Source organism: Plectropomus leopardus, chromosome 8 (assembly GCF_026936395.1).
Source record: "Plectropomus leopardus strain MGB_pleo_1.0 chromosome 8, ASM2693639v1, whole genome shotgun sequence".
Taxonomy (NCBI): Eukaryota; Metazoa; Chordata; class Actinopteri; order Perciformes; family Serranidae; genus Plectropomus; species Plectropomus leopardus.
The window spans coordinates 25,110,652-25,132,496 of NC_142183.1; the positions used below are offsets into that span (position 1 = coordinate 25,110,652).

Below are 21,845 nucleotides of genomic sequence, written 5' to 3' on the forward strand. Positions count from 1 at the left end.
ATTCGGCTGACTGTAAAACGCCTTAAAATTGGGAAGATAACAGTTAAATATCTGATTTAAGTCAGCAAATTTGTGAGTACACACACTGGCTGACAGTACTCGAGGCAGTAATTACCTTTGCTGGAGACGGGTGGGGGAGTGGCGATGTTTGATGGGGCTCGGTCGGGCTCCTGAGGGGGCACTACCATGGCGAGAGCTTGGAATGGGACACGAGGAACCTGATATGGCAGAGAGCAAGTTAATTCTAAGCAATCAAAAACAACTATTAGATCTGCCTCTCATTGATCTATTCCCCAGAAGAACATTCATAAAAAGTGTGATTTCTTGCTGAATTTACCTGAGAGGCATCTTGCGAAGGGGGAGTGAGCTGGGAGAGGTCGGGGGCTGGGACAGACAGGATGTTGTTGGGGTAGTCCAACAGGTAGGACACCACATTAGTGTGGCCACCCTTAGCAGCTTCTATCAACATGGTTGAACCATCCTACAAAAGAGAAAACATGCACAGGTTAAAGTACATGTTATTTTACACACACAAGGACAAGCAGAAATATTCAAACTGGTCGTATTTAAATCCAGAGTGTGTGCGTTACTTTGAGTCTGTGTGTAGGATCTGCCCCATGTGCCAGCAGCAGCTCCACCACAGCCAGATGTCCTCCAGCACAGGCCAGGGACACCACTGTGTGGTCATTATTGGCAGTAGCTCTGTTCACATTAGCACCTGGACAAGAGGAGAAGAAGAGCGAAGACATGAATTCACTTTGTACGATATGAGTCTGATTATTACAGTCACAAAGGAAAACTTTTTCAAGCCTCTAACCCAAAGGAATTAGGGATAAATCATGTATAGAAAATATACCTTATACCTTTATTAGGATGGTTAAGCCTAAATAAAACGTTCTAAAAAAATCTTGTGTGTAAATTTACAAATACAAGCGCTATCATGATTAGTAATTAATCTATTACTTGTGTCATATAGAAAGGTCAATGCATCAGTGCACAAAACGTGCGCATTTCTTTAGCACTTTCATATTGATCAGCCTATGAGAATAAATCGTTCCAGGATGAAGCATTTTCCAGTGAAACTGGTTAAATCAATTAAAACTCATCTTCAAGCATATTTCCAGCTTTTGATCACAGCATATGTATGAGATATGGAATTGTCTGAATTTCAGGGATCCCACACATTTTCATAGACAAAATTTCCAGGCATTTTCAAACATATCAGATGAAATTATTTAAACATAATTTCAGTTAGTGGACATATGTGAAGTGAGAGACGGAAGGCAGGGAAAAAACAACATACCTGATGGTAAACAAACCATCACAGATCGACACATATTAAAGCAACATTAACTAAATTTGATATTATGTCACATTACCTGCACGTTTATTCACAGAAGATAACATTTTCATTATGCACAACATAATTCTAAGACTTTTCCAAAACTTTCAATGGTTTTTACTAATTCCATGACTTTTCCAGGCCAGGAAATTGTGACTGTGGAATTCCATGACTTTTCCAGATTTTCCATGACACTAGGAACCCTGGAGTTTAACAAATCTGCTTAAAATGGCCACAAGCATGTATCAAGAATTTTTATCTTGATTTTACAAGAAAGAGACTCAAATAGCTTTTTCATGGCTTTGGAGAAAAATCAAAAGAGCGGCGTTTTTCTTGAACAGCTAGTCAATTACCCACCTTTGCTGATAAGAAACTGCACTGTACAGAGATGTCCCGCCCTTGCTGCCTTCATCAAGGGTGTCCGCCCCCCTTCAGACTCATGTTCCTATATGACAAAGGTGAAGAAGTGTTTGTTGAAGTTTAGTCTAGTCCAGGGGGTAATACAAGAGAAGTAGGAGTTATATTTGTCCAGAAATGTGACTCAACAAGAAACTGTTGCAGTAGTTCTACAAGCCTTGCTTAACACTATAGCAAATGACTCAGACTTCATGACACATCTAACCTGGTTTTGGTGTTGTCTGAACCTATGAGAAACAAAGGGACAATGTTAAGTGATGAAGAGGATTTAACAGTTTGGCATACCAAGTTGGCTCCAGCTTGCAGCAGCACATCTGCCACATCAGTGTGTCCATTCTCACACGCATACGTCAACGCTGTGTCACCTGTTGCCGTGGTGGCATGAACGTTTGCCCCTGCATGACAAACCCAAGAAATTAGGATTGTAAGCACAACGGTATGACTAAAGCATACTCTTTGTTCTCCTTTCCTCAAGCTCACCTGCAGCCAGTAGGTATTTAACCAACTCCAGATGGCCTTCCTGTGCAGCCTCCATGAGAGGCGTGGAGCAACCCAGCTCAATGTCAGCGCCTGCTTTGATGAGGAAGTCAGCCACTTCCAAGAAGCCTCCGCAGCATGCTAGAGTCAAAGCCGTCTCCTGCGTCTCCTCTGTCTGGGCATTGATGTTAGCACCTGGACAGCAACAAAAGAACAGTTAGTGATTAGTGACAGATTTGTTTTCATAAAAGGCAAAACAGGCACAAAAAATCATGTCAATATCATTTCAGAGATCACACTCTTGATTACCCTATTTCTGCTGGAATACACACATATAAAGAGAGGGCTGATCAGGTGTACTGAAGTTAAGTTTCCATTTCCCAGATGGAGGAGCAAATCTTGCTTACCTTGAGCCAGCAGCAGTGCTACCATCTCTTCGTGGCCTTCTCTAGCTGCCTCCATCAGAGGTGTGTAGCCTTCATCATTCACCTGGGCACAAAAAGAGGCGTCCACAGATAAGAAAACATAAGGGCGAGTATGACTCACTGTAAGATTGCTGTGTGTTGTGGAACTGGGCTCGTCTTGCGTGTCTGTGAACTCTCACAGCGGATGGAACATTTCAACCAGCCAGTCGTTTTACACAGACACTGTGGTCGACATCTTTGCATAAGATGTGTGGTGGGAGGGGAGAGATCATAATAACTTGAAGCACTCAGCCTGGCATCTTTTGTCCAAGTCTGCTACTGCTGAACTCTTTATTTATTAGGATTAAATAACAGAAATGAAATACGACCAAATCATTTTCAAATTTTCACTCTATCTAGTAATTTTTTTTAAAGATTACCCAAGCAGCTTGTTTCATAAATGTTATTTAAATGTCAAGAACAAATTAAATTCCCATTCCCATTAGGAAAGAATTTATTATCTAAAACGCTAATTCCTATCCATATACTAAGACCAGAGCTTCAAAAGTACTCGGTACAATAATCCCAATAGTAGGAAGGTAGTAAGACTGTCGAACAGTTAAAGGCTGCTCCTCACAGAAAAATCTCTGCTGCAGAATGTGTGGAATCAAAAATTGGCACACAGCTTCATAATTCATATTTATAAGACAACTGCAGCCTCTCCTGTATTTTGCGGTCTTCTCCGAACTTGTGCTGGTATTTAGGTGTCTGTGTCTTTACACACCTCCTCCAAGTTGGCTCCTCTCTCTATAAGCAAGGCTGCCAGCTCCACGTGTCCTCCACAGGCTGCGAGGGTGAGGGGTGACTCGAAGGAATCGGCTGGCATGTTGACCTGCGCACCGCTGTCCAACAGCAGCCGTGCCACCTCCACATGGCCGTCCTGGGACAGCGAGACACACAGAGAATGTAGAGATAAGCACCTGAATAAATATGTGGGATCACTTTTCAATTAAACCAATATCCAGTCACGCTGCATGAGCTTTTGAATCTCTGGGCTCGTCACGATTCAGTTTTAAAGCAGCATGCTATAATTCAGTTACAAAACAACTCCTAATGACTCCAAATGAAACAATATTTTCCTTCAATGCTTTTGTGCTGTATTGCTTCATTCACAGCAGTGTAATCATTTATATCCATGGAGGAAGATGGAAATATGATGAACATAATCCAGCTTTCTCAAAATTATTTGCTCCATTTACTTATTTAAAACCAGACACATCCTTTCCAAAATTGGACTAGCCTCCGTTAAAAGAAAACATATCATCAAACTTTAGGTGAGGTGGTTAAAATCATTCACGTGACACAGACATTTAAAGCCTGTGCTTTTTCCCAACCTGAGCACATAAATACATAACTGTTCTGTCAAAGTGATTCAGAGTGTCAGCACTGAAGGTGTGCAGCTGCTCTGTTGTCAGTTTAGACATCGCATTAGCTTATCCAAACTTTTATTTTGAAGTGGCTGTAATGTTGGATGTGTACTCTGACAGTGATGCAAAAGGCAGTCTATAGATATACAGTGTGACATAAAATTATGGCAATTTTGATGATTTTGGTGGTTGACTCAAATTAAAACAACAGTCATATAGAAATAAATTAAAACTTTGAATAAATCAAAATAGATGTAACAAAAACAAATGCAGTGTTTGTTTGAAACTCAAAAAACAGGCAATGACAAAACAAGGGGAACCGTGAACTGACCCTGGAGAAAAAATATTTTGGTAATGGTTTGGGTCAGATGCTCACCATGCACGCCTCCATCAGTGCTGTGTGCATCTCATCTGTTTTATGCTCCTGGTCTGCTCCAGCCTCCAACAGAAAACGCACCATGTCCAAGTGACCTGCAGAGGACAAACATAAATCCATTTTGTAAACCTTTTATCATCAAATATTAGAAAAAAGCATGTTACTGGCGCTGGACTTAAAGGTCCAGTGTGTCTGATTTAATGGGAAACTAGTGATTAGCCTGCAGAGCTGAAACTTAAGAGGACATCTATGGTGGCTGGCTTGAAAACGCAAAAGGCCCAATCTAGAGCCAGTTTTGTTTTTTCAATTTTAAAGTAGTTTAGGACAACTGCTGGACTCTGTGGAAGAGGACTCACTCTTTATGAAGATATTAACAACACAAAAATCATATTTTCAGGTGATAATAAACTAATGAAAACATAGAAATGAATATATACCATTTCTGCCAATAGGTGCCGCAAAATCCTACACACTGGACCTTTGAATAAAATAATCAACAGGACAGACACTTTATTTGCATTCTGACCTTTGTAGCAGGCAAGTGTGAGAGCACTCTCCTTGAACTCATTGGAGTGTGTGTTGATGCCGGCGCCATACTCCAAGAGTACCCTGGCCACCTCTACGTGGCCCGCACTGGCCGCCTCCATCAGAGGTGTGTGTCCGTTCTCGTTGTGGTCCTCAATGTTAGCACCCTCTTTCAGCAGCACCTTCACTACATCCACGAAGCCACCTGCACATGCGTACGTCAGAGCTGTGTTGCCTGGAAAACAGAGGAGAGATTAATGGCAGATTAATGGCAAACACAAGGAGTTTAGGAAATAATTGTAATTGTGGGGAAAGGAGGGGGTTTTACCTGTGGAGGATTGTGCATTAACATCTGCCCCGTGGACCAGAAGCAGTTTGACGATGTCAACATAACCTCCACTGGCAGCAGCCATAAGTGGCGTTATGTCCCCCTTGATGCCCCGGTCCTCCACATTGGCATGCATGGCCAACAAAACCTGAGGATGAAAGATGAACACATATTAAGAAACAAGCATGGAGGCTCGTCACCACAACAATCAACTAGTGATATCATCCTCGTTTTATTTTTTCTTTGCAGGAACGTTACTTTAGTGTACAAGCACTACACACTGTAAACATATCAATCACAATTATGCTAAACCATGTCCTACATACCTGTGCAAGTTCATAGTAGCCAGCCGAGCAGGCGAGGCACAGCAGGCTCTCTCCCTCCTCTGTGTGTTCGTTGACGCTCCGTCCCTCATCAAGCAACTTGCGGACTGCGTTGACATCCCCATCTGAGCACGCCTCTGCTAAACTACGGCTGAAAATAACCAGACTGCTACAATTACTGCCACTGTGACAGGTGAACACACATACGCCTCACATTAACGCCAACACACACATGCAATCACACTGTATGTGCAATTCAGATTTGACAGAAGACATGGTGGGCATATTAGAGTATACCGACTGATTTATTACTATGTGTACATGACAAACTGACAAACGCCAGTGTCGGTATGGGCGAGATACATACTTGTCGGCTTGGCCGGCATTGAGTGTGTTTTCAGCTCTCATGCGGGTCAGGGCTGCTGCGGCTTCGTCCAGGGCGCAACTCACAGATGACGTCAGTCGCCGTAGCACCTCGGGGTCTGCAAAAGCTTTACCATCGGCAGTGGACAGTTTACCGATGCCTGCCGAACACCAAAAGGGCAGAGGTGCATAGGGCAAGGCAAACCACAGGGGAGCACAACCACACCAGACCAGTTGAAGAAGCAAGTCCAGTCCAGCCAATCCAATCCAGGGTTAGTAGCAGCATACACAAAGAGGAAAAAGAAAAAAAAAAAAATCACACACAGAAAACACACACAAGCATTTGTTAATATGGCTCAATATCTTTTTTTCATTACTTTCAATACACCATCTATGATTCTTATTAATTCCAATAATTTTGCCAATGACTGGGTCAACAACAATATTTGCTGGGCTACTGTGGGAGTGTCCAGGTATGAACAGATCTGTGACTGGAACTTGAATGAGTACAGTAAAGGAGGGAATGTTAGTCATATGGGCTAGTAGATAAAAGTCCAGGCTGTTAATGGTTGAATAGAAAAGGTCTCATCCTGTGTGAATTATAGATGGGTAAGAGGCAGTGAATGTGAGAGAGACAGAAAGTGAAGACAGTGGTCAGCCATGGAGAAAAACACAGCTGGGAGAATAAACAAAATGCCATTTGAGTGAAAAATGTGTTTGTGTGTGCGTGTTTGTCATGACAGAGAAGAAAAGCCAAAGAGGGGAACGAAAGGGAAGAGCAAGCAGGAGGGGAAAAAACGGCTTTTTCTAATGGCCTTCACTGAAAGATCTCTTTCAGAAGACAGAACAAGGACCATTTCCCAACTAATGAAACCATTCAAGAGTTTGCATTGTGTGTGGCAGCATATGTTTTAAAGACATGTGGCAAAAAAAGGAGGCAAGAAGAGCCAAGAGAGAAGGAAAAAAGTGTTGGCTTTTGAACTCTTCTGCCTCAGCTTAAACCCATCTATTAGCCAGGCAGAAGTGAGCTCCAGTCCTTGTGGTCCTCCTGTGTTTTCACCAGTAGGTCTGCGACTCGAGCTAAACTTAGCACGGCTCTCAGACAGCGATTTCGCAATCGTTCCCAAAGGCAGAAGGAAACAAGAGGTCAAGGAAGTTGATCATTAATGTTTTACTGTATCGTGTTTTTTATCTCAGAGAATTCAAGTAGTTCACTGAACCAAAACAGCCTGAGCTTGACACACTTTAAATAACTGATGAAAACAAAGAAACCAATTGAGGGTGATAATTTCTTCTAATCTTTATTTGGAGGGACTATTTGGAAAATTCTGTTTCAACAACTTTAAATGACACATTGAACATAAATAAGTGCTCTTCAGCTATTTAGGTTGAACTCTTTCTCACATGAGCAAACTGGACATTGAGCTCAAACTGAGGTCAAGACTAACTTGGACTACTAGCAGATATTTTTGTTGTGTTTCGAAACAAGTAACTGACTGGCTAGCCGCTGAGCAGCCTACACCCAGTGTACCACCAACACACTATGCAATCTGGAGAAACATCCGAGTTGCTAATTAAAAGTTTGGTTTGTTTGAACAGCCAACGCAAAACTGCAAGCAAGTCACCTTTAAACCTCACTGAATTTCTGAATAAAAGCAGTTGTCATCTGCTATTTTAACATCAATGAATCAACTTGTTCATCTATAAATTAATTTCTTGATGTAGCAACTCATTTATTTGCAGGAGTCAAGATGACTTGCATCTTTTTTATTAAATTTTAAAAGACCCACTTGCACCAGGTTTTAATGTCAGCTTGTTCCTGTTTTTTTTTTTTGAATAGCCACATAAAGCAGGGTGTTTTTACATATCAGACACTTGTATTAAATGCTTCTCTAGACATTTTCAAGATCGTTCAAGAAAATTTAGGACGGTTTGTGGACAAATCAGCTTTTTCTTATTCAGACATTGCAGGTGAATATATGCAGTCCCATATAGAAATATATAAAACAGTAAGTTAGGTTTATCTACATTTTGCAAGTATAAAGTGAAGTATTAGGTCCAGTGGTAGGTTTAAAGATTTATAACAACAGCTGACTTTTACAGAGCAGCGTGACCTATTTTGATAAAAAAGAAACTATATGATGAATAAATGAAACAAAGACCTAACAAATTCAAACTTTTAATGACTTTTAAGGCCTAATCTTTATAAAAATCGAATTTTAAGACTTTTTTTTACGACCTGCGGACACCCTGATCAAGTGTCCTTAGCTCCTGGCTGAGACCTGACTTGTCCTATTACAGCGCAGCTCAAAGGTGTTTGGATCTGTGGAATCAATTCCAAATCCAGGATGACAGGGATATACACTGTGTTTACCCGTAAGCACTTGCTCCTGCAGTGCTCCCTGCAAAAACTCCTAAGTGTTTACACAGGTAACATGATCTTCTATCTAGTTGGGCTAAAATCAGCAGAGGTTTATATATCAAAACGCATGTCTAAAACATACAACTGGCATTCTCACTAAAATGACATCACTGTGACTTAGACGTTTACGTGGGTACTGTAGCACATTTAACGTGAAAAACTTGATTAAGACACATTTGTGTTCACATGGGTCACATTTACTTGGCATCTGATGATATTAAGGTATACTATGCAGGATTGTCGATTATTGTTTGTAAACACGCTCTCTAACAAAAGTGAAAGTAAAAGCCAACCTCTGATTAACAATAGTTTGCCTCGCTATGTTAGCGCTTTTTTTCGGCACTGTGTCTCTTGAATGCCTGCTGTTTACGCTCTGGTACCTGGTTGCTTTTTTCTTATGAAGCCCTGATTTCACCTGAACACTGTGAAGATACACATCCATCAACATCCCAAACACAGAAAACAAGAAAATACAGAGAGCAGCATCTGCAGAGAAATTACACTGCCACACACTTCTAATGGGTCAGAAGTGATGATTGAGAACCATTACTTCTGTATGAGCCAACATACTGTTCAGGGTTTTTTGGAAGGAAAGCATGCATGTTACTTTTAACATGATGTTTGATACTTAACAAAACAAAAATAAGGGGTCAAATGAGGTAAACTGTGGCCCAGCTGTTGTCTATATATAGAAATAGCACTCTGGATCCTGACCTTTCCAACATAATAGCAAAATTAAGACTGCAAATTAACTCAGAGATGTGCACTTTAGCGGACTGTTCAAGCTGTTCTATTATTTGCCTTTACCCACTAAATGAGTAATGTGGATAGAATGATTATCAAATATCATTCTGTAAATATTTGATGAAAGAAACGATAGGTAACCCATCGCAAAATTGATATTGTGGTATCTGGACAAAAATACTGTGATATTTCATTTTCTCTAGCTTCATGTCTGTGAATTTGGTTATGATTACTCCAATATCTACCTTATTGTATATCTACCTTGTCTGACACAAAGCTGTCAATACATTTAGCTGACAGGTTTTAAAATCAAGTCATCACTGGGGCAGTCCTTGACTAAGATAGTGTCCAATAATTTAAGAAAATGGGTCAAATGTAGGCTTCTAGTAGTGACCAGTATAACAGGCTGCAGGTGGTATGTGTTTCACTCTGGATAAGATGTAGCAATGTTAGAGCTGGTGAGTCTTGGCGAAAGAGTTACTGCACTATCTGGTGTTTATTATAGTAACATTAACACTGATGTAAATGTGTGTGTAGTCTGAAAACCCTGTTTACCTTTTGTTGCCAGTGAGGAAAAACACATCCCTTTGTTAAAGAAAAGAGATGCCTCTCAACTACTTAACTGCAGAAAAAAATGGTTAAAAAAAAATTTACAACCAGATAAGATACTGAGCACACTTTGACAGCTATATCTATTTATTTATAAATAGCCTCTATTGTTCATCTACAGTTCAGAGACACAGATCTTCAAAAATGCTAGCTAGCATAAGAACTAACTAATTTTCTCTGCAGTTGATTTATTATTTTTGTCCGTTTGACTTTCACTTCATTAGATTGAGGCTATTTATTACAGGACCATAACTGCACTGAACCTGTAACCCTTGTTGTGTGTTTGATTGTTTTGTTTTTTTTATTTCTGCTTTAGTGTTGTTGTTCTGCAACATTTATACTGCTGTATTAACTAGGACTGTTGAGATAAAGTAAAAACTCATTGTTGAGTTTACACTGCATTTATTCGTGTGTACATTTGTTTTCGTTACATTTAACTTTGTTTTACTGCATTTTCCTTTTATCTAAATTGTTGTTTTAAATGTTACTTAATGCACTGGTGTCCATTCAAGTACAGAACTTTGGAGTGTCTGAGTTTTTAAGGTGTGAAACAAATGAATCTGTACCTCTTTCTTTGAGCTGAGAGTACTGACGTCTGACACTGTTTTAAGAGGATTCATCTAGGAATGACTAGCATAAAACGTTTGACAGAGGAGCAACTGGTGACTGGAAGGAAATAAATCTAATTAATCTCACCCTGACACTGTAACAGACTGACCTTTCTACAAGTGACATGATGACAGCAAGCCCACATGATTTCATTTCCAAACATGGAGCAGCAAGGGATCCCCAAAAAGAGAGTGTGATGTTTCAGCTCAAAAAGTAGTATAATAACTGTAAACTGTTGCGTTTACATTCAATGATACTCCCTACACTACACTGTTTATACACTTATGGTCTTAGAACTATGTCAGTGTATTTCTTAATGTTTTTACACCTGTTGAATGTATTTTTGTGTATTGTTTCTGTTTGCCAAAAGTCTTTTCTCCGCTTTTACGATACAACCACTGTTGACATGTTCTGCTGTTTTCTGCAGTCAGCAGAAATGTGTATAATGTCACAACCATGCTCAGTGTGTACATGCGTCCTTGCACATGCACTAGTGGAGCACTTTAGACCAACAATTTGTGCACATGTGCATCACAAAATTCTGTTCACTAACTCCAAAGGGCACATTTTAAAGTGTATTTATAAGATATCTGATAATATAAGAGGTCTTTAAAGGAGAGGCAAAAGGTTGGTCATCATGACAGGGGAGAACCTGTCCATCAGCGCACACCTTCCCTAGTTATTTTTAGGGCTGGATTGTTAATTTAATTTTATGTTCAGCTTCCAACAATTTTAAAAAACACAATCATTGAGATAAAATGATTATTATGCCACATTCCTTTTCACAATAGTGCTCTTCTTTTGTCTTGTTTTATAAATCCGGTGTACTACTTTCCTTTAAAGTGGTGCACTCAGTATTGCCAAATTATATTTCCAAAAATAACCTGCTGCCACTGTGACCACTGAAGGTGCACCCTATTGAGCTCTCATTACAACGCAAGGCGGAGCTGTCAGGATGGCTGCTAAATTTTCTTCTACAACAGCATCACCTAAATCTGTCGAATAGCAGAAAAAAAAACAAAAACAGACTGGAAGGTGAGTCCTGCCTCACACTGCAGACTCAGGCTTACCCAGCTTATAACTAATGCTACAGAGTGTTGATCATTACAGCTGCACTACCACACTCACATATGCTGTATGTCGTGGAGAATATCGAATTAAGGCATATAGTCAAAGTTCTTGAGCCCTGTTACAATGTGTCCATTCGAGTCAGTCCGTTTTGTCTGTCCTGTTTGATCGAGCGCAAGCTACAGCCCAGAAATCAACAGGTCAGAGTCTTATGATGGAAAATTTCATTAATGACATTTGCGTTATTTATTTCTCTAATTGATGATATGCCTGCATTTGAGCGCCTTAACTGTTATTAAAGAATTATGACCAATAAGCCATCCGTAGTTGAATTTCAACATTAAAAAGACAAGCTTAAAAAACTTCTTTCAATAAATGCATCTTTTCAGAGTCAATGAGTAAGAGGGTTAAATAACGAGACCAAAATAATCTATTATTATAATTTTTGCCATAATCGAGCAGCCACAGCTGTTGTTTAGAAGTTGCTGATTTCTGTCACACTTTTCTCATCTCTTTTCAGAAAACGCACTGCCTCGCTGGCAATACAGCAGAAATGAGCAGTTCAGCAGGAGCAAAAACTGTGTTGGGAGCAGCACTGAGATCACTGGAGAGGAGAGAACATGTGGGGAAATGCCCATTTTCACATCCATGCACACCTGAGTGCTGCAGAAAGCAACATGACAATTAAATTATAACAGGTGATGCAGACCTCTTAATATTCTGCCCTCCAAAAGAATATTTTTATCACTTTGAAACTGTCTGAAATTCTAAAGGAGCATTTTAGTCTGTAAGTCCACTTTGACCAACTGACGGATCAACAGCTGAAACAGACGTCCCCTGATTGAGGCTTGCAGCAGCAACACATTAAGAACTTTTTGTTTTGGCTTGTTACAGTCAAAGAAATCTCAATAAAATTATCCTTTGCTAAAACACTGATATGATGTTATATACATTCAATAGCCATTTTATTAGGTCCACCTGTACAATTTAATACAATTATTTTCCCGATCGTGGTGGTGTTGTGGGGCGCCTGGTGGCTCAGTGGATAGAGCGCCGCCCCATATACAGAGGTTGTGTCCTTGCTGCAGCGGCCGTAGGTTCGATTTCGGCCCTTTGCTGAATGCCCCCCCCACCCTCACACGCACGTACACTGTCCTTTCAAATAGTGGCAGTAAAAGCCCGAAAAATATTATCCAAAAATTTAAAAAATTTCCAAAAAATCCAAAACTTGAACATAAAAAACTTTGAAAGGGTAAATTATATGGCACAGCTGTTGTATTGAATTGCAACAGAATGTACAGGTGTACTTCATAAAGTGGCCACAACTATACTCTGTGGAAGGCCTCTACAAATCTCCAATGATTGATTTATCCAATTTCAGAATCTTTTATCGGTTTTTTCATCCTTTTTTTTTATAGTTTATGTTAGGTTTTACACTCCTGCTTTGCCCATTATACTGCCATTTTTTTCTCATCACATTACAGTTTTATTAACGAGAGAATAGCAGATATTGGGCCAAGTATGGCAGTATCAGTACCTTTCATGAATAATCCATGATGACTTGTCTTACTTCTTGCATTTGTTCTATATACTGTAAGTCTGCTGGGTACAAGTAGTCTCTTTACAACACTTACAGCAAGCTTGATAAAGCAAACAGAAAATCCCTAATCATATAAAATACATTTAAGAGGGCATCATTCAAAGCATTAGGGGTGTCACTATCGAGGTTTTTCAACAGTTCACAAGCTTAAGTCCTTTAATATGGACCGACAGAACATTTTATCTGATAATTATTGTATGTTTTCTTACACCTACTGATTTTATACATTGGCACAGTACACGCTTAGCCTACACCTGTCCTAGGTTAAAGGACATTCACATCAAATACAACACCTATGACGATACCAACGTGAGCGAGCATCCACGCTGACAAAACAATAACACTCTGTTAACAGTGGAGCAAAGCATGTGCTGCGCGCTCCAGCTGTGTCAGCGGCTTACGCCCCTGTAAATGGATTTTGATTGGCTGTCAGTGTTTACATAATTCATCAAATCGCAATAAGAGTGATCCCAATGTTAACATTTGCTACTGTGGTTGTCATTATGGCTGTGATGTAGACTTCGCCATCCACTTAAGTTAGAAAAACAATTTAAATAGTATATTTATATTTATTGTTCATGTTAACGTTCTAGAGTGGGCTAGAAAAGCCAGTTCAATAATACAAAAATACATCTATGTGATTATCTGTATAATACTATCTACATAAAGAAAATATAGCAAAAGTACTCCTCTCCTTTAATGGTTTCCTGGATTATTTAGTATAATAACCTTTTCTATGTTATTTTTATTTATTATATTCACTAAGAGAAGAGTGTCAGTCAACTTTTGTGCCAGGGGGTATGGACTGTCTCTCTTCATTCCCCACAAAAACAAAATGCTGAAGTTCAAAATGTTTTGTTATTTTGGCTCTTTAATCCAGCACAAAGCTGGAAGTGAAACAATCACACAATAGCTATGGAGGGTAGCGTGCTATAGTTCAATTTTAAGTTGAAGTGTTTAAATCCACATCAGATTCATATATAGTCCCCAAGTTTGAGGGTCTAAAATGTATTGGAAAAATTCAAATGACCTCAAAGATATATTAAACAGAACTGGTTGCAAATCTTCTGCATGAAACAACTGCCTGAAGTCTACAAATCATAAACATCACCAGACACATGACATCTTTTTGGCTACTTTGATTGCACAGAGAATGAAGAGAGGTTTTCCAAATCTTCCTGCCACAACCATTTCACACAGACACTGCTCTCTCTATATATTATAGAAACACACTACAGAACTCCCAAATCAATATAAGGAAGCATTAAAGATGTTATGATTAATAATGTGCAAGTTGTAACAGATCTTAAGCAAATAGATAAGTTGCCACCTCTTCTGTTCCGACTAGTCAGGGAGAAAGGGGAATAGAATGAGATTAGTCATTAGCCGTTCAACCCAGGCTCTCTGCATGCTGTGGAGGCTCAAGTGCGTTGCAGTGTTAATCTGCCCGGTAATGTTCATAAGCCCAAACGAGGCCAGGACACCCAGCCCTAATGGATTAATCCACAGACCTTCTTACACCTAGATTACAAGTTCTAATCAAACTAATTTACCCAAATCACTTTCAAACTATGTGCTGATATGACACTTGCAGAACTGGCAGGTTCTCTTTATTGCCATTTCCACCTGAGGCCATATACAAACCAAGACCTACACTTTTGTTGGGATTTGAAAGGGATGGGGAAGAAAAGCTGAGGCAGAAAGGTGTGGTTTTACTTACTCACAGTTACTATACATTAAAGGACAAATTAAGACTTGTTGGTTTAAAATGGGTGTGGCCAGTGAGGCACTGGTCAGCTACAAATTAATATGTGTCAAGTCTTAAGCTGAATTCAGTCGCAGTTGACAGAGCAGTCGTACCTGCAGCTTCCAGTAGAGCTTCAAGTCGAGCCTGTGTCTCTGGATCAACAGTCCTCAAATCTACTCCATCTGTGGCGCTGGACAAAAGCAACTCTGACGCTGTCTTCATGATGGGGTTATCCAGGTCCTCCTGGTCCAAAATGAATGACTCCACCTGGAGGAGGTACAGAGAGAAGGGTGAAAGAATTATTATTGGCTCTTTATTTTAAATGTATGTAAAGTCTAGACCTTGGCCAGTATTATAATAATAATAATAATAATAATAATAATAGAATAACTTAAGATCAAGTGTGAAAACATTGTAACACACATTATGTTGCTCAATATATCTTCTTATTTCCATTGCAAGTGGCCCCACACACCAACTAAAAAAAGACGAGGCATGCTGTCCTTATTTACTTATGGGGGGTTTTTTTCAACAGAGGGAGAGCAAAAATGAGCACAGGGATACGAGGGTCAAAGCACAGGAAGTGCTTCGGCCAGGAATTAAAACCTCTGCACACATTGAGAGACTCAGCTGAGAATCAGTTGCCCAAATACAGCACCACAGACTCATACCTGCGCTTTTGCCCTGTTGGTTATCAAATGTTACAATCTGATTAGATTTAATTTTTCTGATACACGGCAACTGAGTCAACATAATAAACACAACCTTTAATAAAACAACAAACATTGTTTAATATACTTCTTAGTGGAGCTACGGCATCAACGAATGTTTTTGTAAATGTTACTCAAGCCCCGATCCATATTTTTTTACCATATAAATACAGATATACTCACATATGTTACTGTAGAGGTGATAAACGGTGTTTTTCATCTACTCACAATTAAAAACAGATAAAATGTTCTTAAAATAGAACATTATTTATGTCAACAATTTAAAAACATTGAAAAACAAACACCAAAACACCAAAAGATCTGTAAGCTGACTTGCTTATATTCAGTTTAGTTTGTGTTTATATTTAGTCTATTTTAACGCAACCGCTGGTTGCAATTCCTGTGTTTCAGATTCTACAGGTGGTACTTCAGTAACTTTTTTGCACCACAAGTAGTTTTGGAAATTTCTTATTACATATTTTGGTAAACAGGTGGACTAAATCTAAACGCTAGCTTCATCTAACTACATGTACTAGTATCTCAATAAAACTGAGCAATGAAAAAAAATGCCAACACACCAGCCTTAGAAATATAAAGTGGACTGTGCAGTGGCTAAATTGAAACTACAGATTAGCGCTTTTAATTTTAAGAACACTTTCATCAGATTAAACCTTTTGTGGGTAAAGTATACCCTTTTATATTGACCTCTATTTACAGTGTTAGTGAAAAAAATGTACCTACAACACAAATGACTGATTCACAAAAAGAGACTTCCTTACAGTCCCAAACATCGGTACGCCTTGAGAAATGTTTGAGTCAATCGTTTATCCTGTGTTTTAGACCAGGTAACATTAGCTCTACTGAGACTGATAAAAATAACAGACATTACAACTAGCTCAGCCTACCTAGGAGGTATGATTTAAAATAATTTTAATATTTAGAATAAATTACAAACATTCACATCATTTAACGGTTTACAAAACAACCTTTGACAAAAACTGAAACAGTAACAATGCCCGTCTATGACCGTCCATAAGCTGCAGCTGACTTTTCAGGGCCTAGCCTATAGAGCAAATGTTGAGAGAGAGTCAGCAGCATTCAGCAATGTGCAGGAATTCAGCTATACGATAGAAACGCACAGCAAAACAACCCATGGGGGATGTAGTCCTACGAAGGCCTTTATAATCAACAATGGACATCAGTCTCCACTATTAATGAACTACAGTTCCCAGAGTGTTGGTATCCAGAGAGCTGGAAAGGCCTAGAATGGCATCTGCTTAATCCTGGGGCTCAGATTTTAGCTACTGCCCAGAGCAGTGAGCTCTCCACTGGAGTAAAACAACACAACAAACACTCCCTTTCAGGCTTCTATAGGAGGCTGGGTGAGTGAAGAAACATGACACGGAGGACACACATTTGCAATTTGATTAAATTAAACTGCCAGGACTGTAATGGTCAAACTTGATATGTTCCTCTTCTGCTAGTACACAGCTGATGCTCAGACAAAAATGACCAGGTTATACTGACATTAATATCAGCTGACATCCTTACTGTCATGCCTGTAGTGTGTTTCAGGCAGATTCCCCTTTGGTCAGATGTAAGTGAAGTATAAGATAGACAGCTCAACAGGTAATGTGCAAATTCTCCCCACACCCATACCTCCTTGATGGTGGTGTTTCTGCCGGTAAATGCTGCATCACTCCTTACATGATAATGAATATTACCTTACCATAGAAATGCCATTAAGCTGAGACCTTTGAAACGTTTGAGCAAATAATACATTTGCTATCTAGGAGACTGACAAGTCCCATCCATGTGTCTGGTGCAGTCATATGATATGGTAAACTCGATTATATGATAATAGTGTGGCTGATATGTCCTCATATCTTAATACAGACGGCTCGCATTAGGCAAGACATTCAGCAAAAATAGTTTGGTTTTGACAAAGTAACCTTTTCATTATCTTTGTGTAAATCCCCAAGGAGGCGGTTTAGTCACATTGTCAGCTGAAAAGGTGACTTCAGGTGACATATCAAATTTGTGCTGTGGCAACAAATATTCTGTTTAATCTACGTATCCATCGGAGCTACAATAAAACATGTCTGAAGTATGTTTCGCAGAGGAGGAGATGCCATCACACCTGTCCCCGTGTGTGACTGCCAGCACATGGAAAGTTGGACACCTCTCAAACATGAACTCTAGCTGCTCTCAATTGTGACAAAGCAAATCGAGTTTACAGAGTGGAGGTGGCTATCTGACCGAAACAGGGGAAGGATGGGAAAAAAACATCTGGTTTATTTGTCAACACCGACTGAGAAAATTCGAGGAGTTCCGCGAGGCGAAAGCATAATCCATACGTATCGAAAAGTTAGCTCGATCGGAGTTAATTTACATGATTTGGAAAAGTGACGTAATTGCACCACAACTACGAAATGGCAGATAGTTAGACGGCCGTGTGCGTCCGTGGGTTTACGGGCATCTTCCATTTGCTGTGGCTGGAAAGCTGTTGGAAGAGCTGCAAACTTGTGATGGGTGTTGCGAGACGACAGCACCGAACGAGGCCGTCGTCGCTTCCACCCGAACTAGGCCGTGGTCACAGCCTGCGCTGCATAAATAAAACATTTCAGCCGCTCAGCGTGAACAACTGCCCGTGTCTCACCAAACACGATCGACATCAAACACCCCATAAGCATCTGAACTCGCAGCAGGTGTTATTCGATCAAAGTGCTGGTTTATTTTACGTAATTTCAGCGGCCTGGGAGGGGGTGGTTGCCAACTGCGAGCTAATCGCTAGCTAGCAGCCAGCTCGCGCTAGGAGAGGAATGTTGCCTAGCTCTCTGGTTAGGCTTAGCTAACTAGCTTAGCTTAGCGTAGCTACCTCTGAAACCTCGTCTTCGTCGCTGCCGGATCCTGGACCCGAGGAGAGGACGGCCGCGGCCGCTAGTTTGAAATCCAGTCTTTCTGCTGCAGGCCCGCCTGGTTCGCCGTACAAACGTACTTTCTTCCCACCTACACCAATCCCAATGCCCCCTAGTCCGACTCCTCCTGGTGTCGCTCCTACCCCCATCCCTGCCACTGGGGAGCGAGGAGTCACCGAGTCAATCTCGTCCTCGAAGCCGTCCGTCAGCATTGCCGTCCCGGCTACTGCATCCTGCATACTTATGTTCACGATACGTGTGTTCACGAGCTAGTTGTTGACTTAAACGTCCGTCCAGGCTCTTTCTTTTAGGATATTAGCGTGATTTTACTTCAGGGAATCCAAAAACTCTCCCGAAGCGAGGGTTGAGGAGGATCTCTTTCCCCCAGCCATTAACTTTCTAACAACCTAACCCGATACGCACTGTTTCTCAGAAAGACCGCCTCTGTAGGAAATCCTGACGATTCTATTGGCTCAGCGGGAAAAAGTTCTGTATTCAATTGGTCAGCGTTAACGCTCGTCAAACATGGGACCGCAACGTCATGTTAGGTTTACCAATATCACGAGGCTGTAGAACGAACGTCAAGACATGACATGGTAGGCCAACTTAACTGGTAGCTAGCTTTACTAGTTCATGTAAACTCTGGCTGGGAAATCACATATGTAGAGGGGCCACAGTGAGAATAAACTGGTACCTGTTGTAAATTTTAATGACTCATTTTAGGTGATATTAAATGACAATGAATGTCAATAACTGAACCTCACAAGTTACACAGGCTGTAATTTATGGCTTAAATTGCGTGGGTAGGCTATTAATAATTTGAAATTATAAGAAACAAAGGAGGGTATTTTAAGGGTCAATAAAATGACAAATAGAATACATTCACACAGAGAAAAACAAGAGAAAAAAACAATTGTCACCAACGATAAGGCTGAGCGATATGGCTAAAAATGTTATCACGATAAAAAATGCCAGTCGATATCAATAATAATCATGCTGAAAAATTTAAATCAATATTTTTTCAAGTTCATTTTTGTTCCTGAGTGAAAGCTGAAGAAACTAGAGGGTTAATTGTGGTTCAAAATAATATTTAGTGTCAGTACATGTCTACATATGCCAAACAGCAGAACATTTCACAAATCTGAGGTAGATTTAAAATAATTATTACCAAAATAATGTCAATAGAGACAACAAAAAGTTGACAGTTAAACTGCCATTCTGGTCAGGAACATGTCAAACTCTTTGTGCAGACATTTTAAAACATTTTGCAAGTGTTTTAGCTGACAAAGGAAACATAATATATAGGCAAAACAAATCGCATGTGGTTAATAGTTTAATAGTTTAATAGCAGTATGTAATTTATGCTGTTTCTCAATAAAAACAAAAACAAAAGACGGACGTTTCTGAAGTGTTGGGTCATTCTAGGGCTGGGTGATATGGCTAAAATCAAATGTCATGATATTATTGACCAAATACCTTGATAAGGATATTGCAGCGATACTGTAGGGTTGGCTATTGGTGCTTTCACAAATTATTTATGCTGTGAGGTTTTCAATAAATAATCATCAGTAATGTGGATATAATAACTAATATATGTATGTATATGTATGTAAAGGCAAATCATAGAACAGTTGGAGCAGTCTGATAAGTCGAGAAAATGAAATCACTTTACTGTAATGCAGCCTTAAAAGCCAGGAAAAGACAACATTTAATATTACGATATCCAAAATCTCAGACGATTTCTAGTCTCATATCACAGTACCAATATAATATCAACATATTGCCCAGCCCTGACCTTGGATTATAATCACACTTGTTATATAAATGAAATGCTTCAATTTGTAGGCTACATAGATGTTTTGTTGTAAGCAAGCAACTCGTGTTCCCACCATATCCTTTAGCCTATTGTGTATGCTCAGGTGACTTTCGTAAAAGAGACAAAAAAAAACACATGGGTTTCACCAGTGACTTCACTGAGGCACATACACTTCCTTACAGTGGCCTTCTCAGGCAAAACTCATTTTTTAAGCACTTACAAATAATGAAGCCTTTAAATGGACTCCAGTGATTGTTGTTGTTTAACTTTTGGCTTGGTTTGGCATCTGTCCTTCAATGAAAACCAATAGTCCCTTTGAAGGGGGGCCTCATTCAACACATTTCCTAGAATGCCTATATTTATTTATCAGGTAAGGAAAGAATATCTTTGCCAAAAGAGGTGTGTTTCAGCTTGTTTGAACTTTAGTGACTGCATAATCAAACAGTGTCAGATCTCAACTAAGTCAGGTTTCCTCTGAGGAAATGAGTGATGCATTTGTAAAATTCATAATTCTGTGAGACATAAGATACATGTTAACAAAAAATATATGGCTTCACCTTTTTGCAGTCAAATTTAGCATACTGACACAGCTTCATTATCTTTATCATTATTATGGGTGACCAGTCGTTCTTTTTAACATTTTGTGTTTCATTTCCATACAACCACCAGTATTGGAAGATTTATTTGGACCCTTAACTTAAGTAATAAGCAATAATATTACAGTATAAAATGCCTCATAAGAACTCCTGCACTGCAAGTTTGCTGACATAAAAGTAAACATGTATCACCTAAAATATAAAAAATACCATGTATTACATGCATTACCTAAAATATAAAAATCAAAAGTAAATACACAACATAATGTACAATTAATTATTTATTAATATAGATTTTTAATGTTGTAGATGGTTGTAGTTTAAAATAGGCGACATGGATGCATTATGTTTTATGATTTAATGCAAAGTAACTAATATAAAAAGTGCCACATTTCTCACTAAAATGATGCATATAAAGAACAAGCTATTTATAAAAAGCACATAGCCCAATAAAAACACTCAACCAGTAGATTACTTCAAAACTATAATTGTTTTGTTGTTGTTGTTGTTGTAGTTACTTTTTCCCTCTGAAATACACGTATGAATTCCTTGTGCTGACCATCATTAAACTGTCCTACGATTGCCCACTAAGCAGCCTTTCAAAAACAGGAGGTAAAGTGCCTTGCTAAAGGGCAAAAAAAACCACCAGATGGCCTGGGTTCTTCTTTGATTTCAACAATGTATCTAAATAATCTCATACTGACTAGGTTACTCATCACCACCCACCACAACAAAAACTCCCAAATCTATGAGCTGTCTTATTAAGTGGGTTTAAGTGTAAACTAATGTGTGTCACAATCTAAGAGTCGGCTTTAATAAGCACGATCTATTTGGCTTTGTTGTGAAACGTTGTCTATGAAGTAGGCTACACATATTCCACCTTTATAGACGCTATAGAGCATTGTAAGTTACTGAGCACTGCTGCTGTAAACAGGGTAAGTTGGATTTGGAGGCCAGCAGAGCAGAGACACACCGGGACGGCCAGGGCCTCAACGTCATCGTTTTAGGGCGTGGACGCAGTGCG

General features: G+C 39.6%; 1 protein-coding gene across 4 annotated transcripts in view; it reads right to left on the reverse strand.

Annotated features, from left to right (window-relative positions):
• Nucleotides 1-18,823, reverse strand: part of ankhd1 (ankyrin repeat and KH domain containing 1) — a 33,026-nt gene extending 14,203 nt beyond the window's left edge. The window contains exons 1-15 of one of the 4 annotated variants that reach the window (XM_042493780.2): nt 18,370-18,823; nt 14,895-15,048; nt 5,987-6,143; nt 5,623-5,770; nt 5,297-5,444; nt 4,970-5,203; nt 4,444-4,538; nt 3,425-3,580; nt 2,644-2,725; nt 2,240-2,431; nt 2,045-2,154; nt 1,700-1,787; nt 591-718; nt 338-481; nt 116-218 (exon numbers count right to left, since the gene is read on the reverse strand). In XM_042493780.2, coding sequence (XP_042349714.2) covers nt 116-218; nt 338-481; nt 591-718; nt 1,700-1,787; nt 2,045-2,154; nt 2,240-2,431; nt 2,644-2,725; nt 3,425-3,580; nt 4,444-4,538; nt 4,970-5,203; nt 5,297-5,444; nt 5,623-5,770; nt 5,987-6,143; nt 14,895-15,048; nt 18,370-18,648 — 2,218 coding nt within the window. In that variant the 5' untranslated portion in view covers nt 18,649-18,823. Of the gene's footprint in view, nt 1-115; nt 219-337; nt 482-590; nt 719-1,699; nt 1,788-2,044; nt 2,155-2,239; nt 2,432-2,643; nt 2,726-3,424; nt 3,587-4,443; nt 4,539-4,969; nt 5,204-5,296; nt 5,445-5,622; nt 5,786-5,986; nt 6,144-14,894; nt 15,049-18,369 lie in introns of all 4 variants that reach the window. The other 3 variants (XM_042493779.2, XM_042493778.2, XM_042493777.2) reach the window with 3 other exon arrangements.
• Between the last annotated feature and the right edge of the window lie 3,022 nt (nt 18,824-21,845).